General features: G+C 38.5%; 1 protein-coding gene across 1 annotated transcript; it reads left to right on the forward strand.

The window, feature by feature from the left end:
* Positions 1-289: 289 nt before the first annotated feature.
* amt (aminomethyltransferase) lies at positions 290-5676 on the forward strand. Its single transcript, XM_053318303.1, has 9 exons — positions 290-523; positions 1784-1951; positions 2119-2199; positions 2518-2649; positions 2746-2824; positions 3087-3232; positions 3819-3999; positions 4340-4495; positions 5262-5676. The coding sequence occupies exons 1-9, from the start codon at positions 389-391 to the stop codon at positions 5435-5437; spliced, it is 1254 nt and encodes a 417-aa protein (XP_053174278.1). The 5' UTR covers positions 290-388; the 3' UTR covers positions 5438-5676.
* Positions 5677-9416: the final 3740 nt, after the last annotated feature.

Here is a 9416-nt window from a genome sequence, read left to right on the forward strand (position 1 = left end):
ACATTAAGAGAGATCAGTTACCTATGACTATTTTCAGATTTATAATCGATACAATCTGTGATCAGCCTTGTAGCCTATGACTCTAGAGCTGAGGCATGTCTTAAACCAATCCCTATGTCTTTATTATCAGAGGTGTTTGATGTGATGAAGCATGAATCATAGCATTGACTATGAACTCCTGCAGGGCAAACACACCAATCGACTACATTTCCCACAAGTCTTTGCTCCTTCCTCCGATCGCTGCCGCTTCATGTGTTTTTGCCAGGAGAGCAGAAATTCCAGAGTTTGGAGTCCAAAGAGTTGAGTAACGCAGCGGAAGTGTTAGCCGTCAGGAGCACCGAGGGTGTGTGTTTGAGAGAGAGTCTTCAGCGGGGCTTCAGGTAGCAGAATGTGGGCTCGGTTGATGGTTAGGGTCGGGGGTTCGGGGCTCGGGCTGCGGGCTTCCAGAGATGGTTTGCTGCGGGTCGCTGGTGCTGGATGTGCGGCGAAGAAGCAGCAGGAGAGACACGCTTCAAGTTCAGAGGTAAGTGGAGCATGAAGTTCAGCCTGTACCTCTACAAGTATAGTGGGCTTTATTATTACATTTGGCTTAAGCAGCTGAATCACAGTTTTATGAGCAGAAGATGATGAAAACACTGACTGTGGTGCAAAGAGGTGCATTTTTCAACCAGCTCAATGGTATTTTACTGTAAAACTCATATTCTGTGTAATTTTTTAATAATGTATTAATTGTTCATTTGGAAAGGATTGTTTTGACCCTCATACTTGAACTTCACTTCAGAAAAGCTCAGAATAAATCACTGTCTCTCTATCAGTGTTGCATATTACACTACATCAGACTGTAAGAGCAGCAGTTAATTCATGCAGATATAATGTACATCTGTCCCAGTAGACCACAACCCCCCCCCTTCCCCCTCCCCCACCTGCCTCACTTCACTGAACTGCACAAGATGATTTTATTAAAACCACGAGTGACTGATTATTCATTTCTGTCAGTGCTCTCTCGGCCTCTGCTATAGTGAGATTTATTCATTCAGACCTTCTTTCACTTTTACTGTTTCTTCTCTAAAAAGGAGGTTATAATCAACTAATATAGCAGACACAAATAGTGTGACTCAATATGTGCAATTCCTGCAAATTATTAAGCTTCTAAGATAAAGTTTTCATTTGTTTTTTTTTTATCTTTTAGTGTTGCACAAAGCTAAATGAGTATAAAGATTAAAGTCCTAACCATGTGGCTCTAATCTGTGGTAGTTTAATAAGTGTGTGTGTGTGTGTGTGTGTGTGTGTGTGTGTGTGTGTGTGTGTTCACATGTGCGTGGTAGAACACCCACCTCTCCTCTGTTCATTCTAATTAATATCTGACTTTGGACTTGAACAGTTTTGTAAAAAGCAACTGAGTCTTATGTAAAGTCCATAATGCACTGCTGCTGTGCTGATAAGCCCCCTTTCACTGGCTGGTTCAAAGGTCAGAAGTCAGGGCCAGACGAACACAGACCTGTCATTCTGTCATCTTATCGTTTGACAAATGAGACTATAAACTGAGCTACATTGAACAGAAATGTGGTTTTCTTTTAATATTTGATCAGATGATTTTTAGAGGAAATCTGCTCATGTTATAAAATAATTTTAGAAGCAGTTTTTACATATACATTTTTGCATCTATCAGTGACCATTCATAACTATTAAAACTGCTAAATAAAGTAAGTTATTATATTGTATTGTTCCACTGTAGTTATTTCTATTATCCTTTACACTTATTGTAATGTTTCATTTTCCCCAGGCTGCATTGAAGAGGACTCCACTGTTTGACTTCCACAGGGAACATGGGGGGAAGATGGTGGAGTTTGCAGGTTGGAGTATGCCTGTCCAGTACAAAGACAGTCATATTGTCTCACACATGCACACCAGAGAGCACTGCTCCATCTTTGATGTCAGCCACATGCTGCAGGTGAGACCAGTATAAAAGGACACACATACAAACACATACTCACATCAATGTAAGTAAGGTAATACACATACAGACTTACATATGATGAAAATTGACAACCCAGCCTAACAAAAAAAAATCTGTTTCTATATTTAATTATCTCTTTTTTGTTTGTTTTTTTCCATCAGACCAAAGTCCATGGCAAAGACAGGGTGAAGTTCATGGAGTCTCTAGTGGTTGCAGATATCGCAGAACTCAAGGACAACCAGGTGAGATGAAGGACCCAAGTAGAGATGAGGGGAATTACAGAGTTTGGTGACAATTCTCAGTGGCTTCATTACTGTGAGCAACATTGTAGTCCAGTAGTATAGTGTTAAAGCAATAGTTCAACATTTTGGAAAATATGCTTATTTGTGTATTGTAAAAATTGAGCCAGATGATGACAAACTTTATTGCCAAGTGTGAATGAACCATAATCATAATGTGCTCACATAAAGATTTGGACGAACTTGACCAACTGAACAGTGTTCCAGTACAAGGAATTCACTTACCATCCACTTATCTCTCCTTGCTCCCTCACCCTTCAGGGTACATTGACCCTCTTCACCAATGAGAAAGGAGGGATTATTGATGACCTCATAGTCACAAAGACGGACCAGGGCTACCTCTACGTTGTCTCCAATGCTGGCTGTTCTGACAAGGACTCTGCTCGTATGAAGGTGAATACAGACAGAGAGTGTGTGTAGACAGACAGGTGAGAGTCAGGTAGTATGATAGAAAGTGTCTGACATGATGTGTGTGTGTTTTGCTCATAGGCCAGACTGGCAGAGTTCAAAGCAGCTGGTGCAGATGTGGATATTGAGTTCCTGGATGAAGCGCTTATTGCTCTGCAAGGTAAAATTCTGTGGAGCTTGTTTTTACTTTTGTCTGTCTTCCATTCCTCCACCACCTATTCAGTCCTCCTCTCCGTCCCTCGCTATTTATCTTAGTCCTCTATGTTTCTGTTGGTCTTGGTTTCACTCTTTCTCTTACTGATTCTTTGTTTTATTTGTGTCTTTTTTAACTAATCCTTTGTTAATAGTCTATTTGACCTCCTCTGCATACAACTTTTCATGTCTTAGTGTATTTGAATAATTTACCAGCTGTGTGTTGTCAGGTCCATCCATGTCTCGGGTGCTCCAGGAGGGACTTAAGGAGGACCTCAGCAAGCTGACATTCATGACCTCCACCCTGGCCACTATATTCGGTATTCCTGGCTGCAGGGTCACCCGCTGTGGATACACTGGAGAGGACGGGGTGGAGGTAATAATTTCTCTTTCTTGGCTCTTCTATTTATAGGCTGAAATGAACATTTCTGCCGACATGACATGCCAACTCGCCACCCTCTCCTCTGCCACCTGGCTGTATTTCCCTTGGTGGAATGGTGAAATGTAAAAGTTGCTGTTCCAAAATATGACAATAAAAATCAAAAAAACCTTTCAGTAAATTGTCAGGAGCCTGCTGGCTTATTCCAGATTGATGGTTTACTGCATGGATTTACTGTTTTTTACACTCTCACTGCCCACTCTATGGTGGCTCTGTAGGAAACAGGATGGATGTGGGTTGGCTGGTGGGAGTTTAATTTTCCTTACCAGGTTTTTCATTCGTCTTGCCAGAAGTCTTTGCTTCAGTGCTAAGGCTCACTTGACTCAGTCTGTGTTTACCCCACAAGCATATAGAATATGGCAAAAATAAGATTCTGATTACCTGTCTAACTTTAAATATTGAAATGAAGAAATCGGCATCCTCAACATAGTCTGCAAACAACCAAAAAACCGACTGACTTTACACTATGTGATTACTTGTTCCAATCATCTGTTTAACAATACTATCTGTCTGTGTGTTTCAGATTTCTGTACCTCAATCCAGAGTGGTGGAGCTGACGCAGAAGCTGTTGGGTAATAGCGAGGTGAAGCTGGCCGGTTTGGGGTCCAGAGACAGTCTGCGGCTAGAGGCAGGACTTTGTCTCTATGGCAATGATATCGATGAGACCACCACGCCTGTGGAGGCCACCTTAGTTTGGACCATAGGTGATGTTTTAGTGTGAATCACTTAATATTTAATTAACTTTTTTTTCTCCAGCCACTTTATCTTTACAGAAAGCTATTGTGGAATGAGTAAATGGACACTGCTAATTTCTCTGCCTCTTAGGCCTGACAAATAAAGAATATAGAAGAGTAGAAGATAATTCAATATTAGCTACATATTGAGCATTGTATAGTTCTAAGTGTAAGGTCTCTTACTTTTCTTGCACTTTTATCTAGACTCAAGTCAATTCCACAATTGTTCACTCAGAGTAGTGTAGTCCTGAAAGTACAATTTCACACTCACTGGTGTATGAACTCATTTGCTTTGTTTTCTCACACACAGGAAAGCGTCGGCGTCAGACCAAGGATTTCCCTGGTGCTGACATCATCGTACCTCAGATCAAAGCCAAGACAGCCAGGAAGAGAGTGGGTCTGGTGTCAACTGGTCCCCCCGTCAGACAACACACACCCATACTCAGCCCCGACGGAAAGGTCATAGGTCAGAAAGCAAACACAGTGGTTATATTTTAATAAACAACAATGTGAATTAAATGAATAGCATCTTTCTCTATAAAAGTATAGACCTGAAGGTAAGAATTCTTCTATTTTATAAAATCTCTAAATAAACAGTACCAGTCAAAACACAAGTGTCCAAACTTTTGACTGATACTGTATATTTTTATGATAATGTATTCATAATTTATACTGAGGCAGCTGCAGATGTAAAACCCAAACTAAAATAACCCAACACACCATCAATGATTTAAAAATGGTTTATATCTATATCTTTATGTTTTACATGCATATCTTTCTGCATTTTTTATGATTGCCATACCTACCATCTACCACTAGGTGTCACTAAAGTCAGACATTTTCAAACCCCCCAAACTGTGGCTTTAAAATGCAGACTTTAATTTAAAATGTTCAGTTTATATGTTACCATGTAATGTGTGCCATGTGTGACGCATCAAATAGGTAGTTGTTACATGTTGTCAGTTTAGAGAATAATGCTTATAATTTCAAGCATATTATCATCCCAGCTTTTAGTGACTTAAGTGAATGAATGAGTGAATGTGATGTGCAAGCAAGCTAAAAGGTGAATTGATAAACAGGTCAGTCTACTGCTCAGGAAGTAGATCACAAGCAGAGAATCGGACCAATTTAATATTATAACCAAAGGGTTTAACTCTGCATCTAAAGTTTCTTTGAAGGTTCGTCTGCCAGTGATTACGCTGAAAAGACTTATCCTTTGCTGTTTTATTCAGGTGAGGTGACCAGTGGCTGCCCCTCTCCCTGTCTGAAGAAGAATGTCGCCATGGGTTACGTTGACGCTGCATTTGCTAAGAATGGAACAGCCATTCAGGTCGAGGTCCGGAAAAAAGCAGTGCCTGCCACTGTCAGCAAGATGCCCTTCGTTCCCACCAACTACTATTCTGGATAGAAGGGACACACACAAACACCTCAATACACATACAGTACACATACACACACACACACACACACACACACACACACACACACTCACACTACACTGGACCATTCCTCCCCTTTGTCCCATATTCACCAATGCAACCTACTTCAGAACACCAGTGTAACATCTGAACAGATGAGTCCTCTGAAAGAAAAAGAAAACAAATTCTAAACTAGAATACTAGTGAAATTATAATAGTATAATGTCTTATTATTACCAGTACAAACAGTTAGCAGACTGTCACTCTACATACAGTCAGTTTTCTACCTTATGTGTTCAAGAGGTTGCACTTGTGGATAGATGTGTGATGAATTGTGAGCAATTTATACATGAGATGCATAAAATACATTACAAGCAGTATTGTTGAGTCACAAAATGTATGTATCGCTATAGTATGAGCCTAGATGTGTTGTCAACATTGTTCATATACAAAGCAAGTTGTGTTTTCTCTGTATACTCTTTTATAAGTGAACAACAGGTTAACTGAATCAAAATGTCACTTACTGAAATTAGCCGACACTTATGGCACTTTCAGTAAGAAATAAAACAGTGAAGCTAAAGATGCACTAAAAACTAATAATTTACTTATTCTTATAGAATATAGGTTTTGCTAATGAGACGTGATAACATTTCAGTCTGTCATCGCTGGACCAAAACTATGATTCCAAATGGTATTTTTGATGTTAAATCACATCCCTGCATTTTTGTTTTTTAAGGTCTTTAAAATACCTCAAAGCCAAAATTCCTTCACTAATATTGTTAGTTGTCTACAGCTGGATTAAGTGTAGTTTAACAGGGCCAAAGCATAATCATTCCAACACAAAATCCCTATCCAAAATGTGCTAATTATCACAAATATGTTGGTTTGTGGAATTGGTATTTTGGTGTTAATCTCCTGATTTTCTCAGCAAGTCCTTGTTTAGAGATACTGTGACTGAGCTCTGGCTTTCTCTGATGATATGGTCAATGATATGATCTCCACATCAGATAAAACCTGACCGGATTGTTTTTCAGAGTGTTTGTAACATAGTCATATCTTGAACTTGACAGAGGTACATTAACTATACTACATGACTGTACACTGGATGTGGTAAAATTATAGACTTGAAACGGCAATGGTCATAATGTGGATTCTATGTTGCTACTAATGAAATGTAATTTTTTTTAATTAAACTAGGACCTTTCTTTGCACTTGGAGCTCTGAATGTCTTATTTTGTCAAAAAATAACAAAATACTTTGTATTTAAAATGATACTACTGATTTATAAGTTGCCAATTCTGTCTTGAAGGTGCACTGGTGTGTGTGAGTGTAGGTTTTAATATTTAACTCAATGTTAACATTTTGATTAGAAAATATCTTCTCTTTGTAATTATAATAAAGACAGTTTGCTTTTCATTTGCCCATGACTCCGTTATTTTGCTATTGAAATGTCCAGATTAAATTGATATATGAGCTGTTTTCATGGTCAAAAGGGGATGAGCAGAAATTTAAAAATGGTTTGATCTTCTTTTCATACTTAAAATAATACAAAATAAAATCACTGGAAAACAGAAACAAAAAATTACCCATTTTCTCATATTGTGAGACCAGATGTCATCATCAAGGCAAGAGCGTAATAAAGATCAATTAAAAAAACTATCCAACAGACTGTCATATGTATCTATCAAAGAGAACGGCTGCAGGTGGCGCCAAATCATGAACACACTAACCCAACAGATCCCCACTGACTCTTTGTGGATGCACTAATCTTACCTGAAATAAAACAGACTAGACTACACAGTCAAATTACCATGCAGTGACAAAACATTGAATTTATGAAAATGAATGAACTTACTGCCCAAACCTCTAAATTAATACCTCAGAAAAATTTGATTTTACACAAACTGACAGGGCGTGAACGTGAACACAGGTGGAGGTCCGGGATTCCCCCCAGAGAAACACATCAACAGATGGGATTCCCACCTTTCGACCGGCCCTAACTGCTCTACTGTTCTGCGTCTAACTTCTTTATCTTTATTGATTTGTATTATTTATTGATATTGACTGTACTACTATTTGAACTGTCTTCCTTATTTGGCCCAAATTGTCTTTGTGATTTCAGTCAGTGCTCAAGAGCCAAAGCAACATGTGGACTCAGCAGGACTGCACACAATCCTTGATCTGTGGCTGAGGGACGTGGAAAAGTTTTTCAAAGTTATGCACTTTATAATAATAATAAAGTAAAAAAGTGTGTGTTCACTTTGGACATATCAGGTGGAGAAATAAGAAGTATGTATTTCCTATCCTTCATCTATCAGACAAAATATGTTTAGAGTCATTTATGATTTTTCATTTATACTACGTTTTGATTGACTACAGAACTGGAACCATTTCACAACCACATGTTGATGTAGCCTACACTGAGCTCTGGATTATAACCATCATGTCCACAGGCCAGCAATGAAAAACAATGATGGTATTTTGCTGTATGTTAAAACTAATTACCTTACTAAACCACTGACTAACATGTATTTATCATTACAATTACAAATAGAAGTACTACAAAACTACTACAAATTAAATATGTCGTCATGTATAGATTGTTGTGTTTTATCTTTTTTTTCTTGAGGTAATTCTGAAACAAACAGTCTGGGAGATGGAGCTTATATGCTGTTGCAGTTCCAAAGGATGACAGTCACTCCCCAGACACGAGCCAGACGGCTGGCTGGTGTCAAAGGGATGCCCAGAAACAGAGTGATGCATCCCTCAGACCTACGTTAGCTCCATTTTGTCTCTGGAGATCCAGCCCTGACCACAGAGCAGCTCCTGGAGCATCATTTACAGCATATGCTGAAGTCAGCAGGAGACTTGGAACAGGTAAACTGACAGCAGCAACAAACCTCAACAAACCAGCAGGGCATTTATAACAGACTCTAGGAGCTGCACTGTAATAAACAAGTTCAATTTTACCAGATAGATCTGGATAAAAGATTTCCTTCATACAGAAAACATTAAATTAAGATTATGTTTCTTTTTTGCTTAAACTACAAATTATTTTTAACAATTCCTGTAAATACAAGTAGATACATCATCATGCATGTTTGTGTAATCAGCCTACTAATTCCTAAACTCCAGCAGTCAACCAGAAAAGCAGCCATCCAATCAACCTGGCTAATGAAACCTTGATAGGAGATGGACACTACTTTAACAGTAAATATTATTTTAAATGTGTTATTTGACATTTAATTTGTCATGGTTGTGGTTGGTAACTCTTTCAAACAGAGAGCTGGCATGTAGATGTAATTATCTTTATAATAAGGAATAAAATAAAGTTGGCTTTATGTAGTTATCTTTGGTAATGTTATGACCCATAGTTACAAGTTTTAAGCAGCACAATGTGATACAAACCAATTCAATACTAACAGTTTTTAAAGCTTTAAGACTCCAGCTCTGGCCTTGACCTGTGAGAGCTCATGATTCAGCTCTGGGTTATTTCAACAGCACTGTAATGATGTATCGCTAGTCCACACCTGCCCAATGGTCCCCCATGCAGCCCAAGTTATTACAGTACTTGTAGGGGAGTAATCTGATGACTTTTATTCAACTTAAATCACACTGTATCTTTATGAAACCTTGTGATAATTAGCTGCAGTTGCACTTTTAGAGGTTGCTGTAATGTTTTTGGGAGCTTTGACGTATTGCTGTGTGGATACAAAAGAGGTATATCAGTTTGTCTTATATAACTGTCAATATCTGTGCCACATATGTATGTCTATGTCAATATAGAAAGGTAAATATGATGATTGTGCTCTGACATGTCTGGTAACAAGGTATTACAGCTCACTCTTGTCTCACAAAAACAGTCAAACCACCCAGATATCGGAGATCAGGTGAGGATCACTTCCTTACAGTTTTCACTAAATGTATAAGATTATTAATTAAACTAAAAGGTTAACAATTTACCCATGA

Source organism: Scomber japonicus, chromosome 4 (assembly GCF_027409825.1).
Source record: "Scomber japonicus isolate fScoJap1 chromosome 4, fScoJap1.pri, whole genome shotgun sequence".
Lineage (NCBI taxonomy): Eukaryota > Metazoa > Chordata > Actinopteri > Scombriformes > Scombridae > Scomber > Scomber japonicus.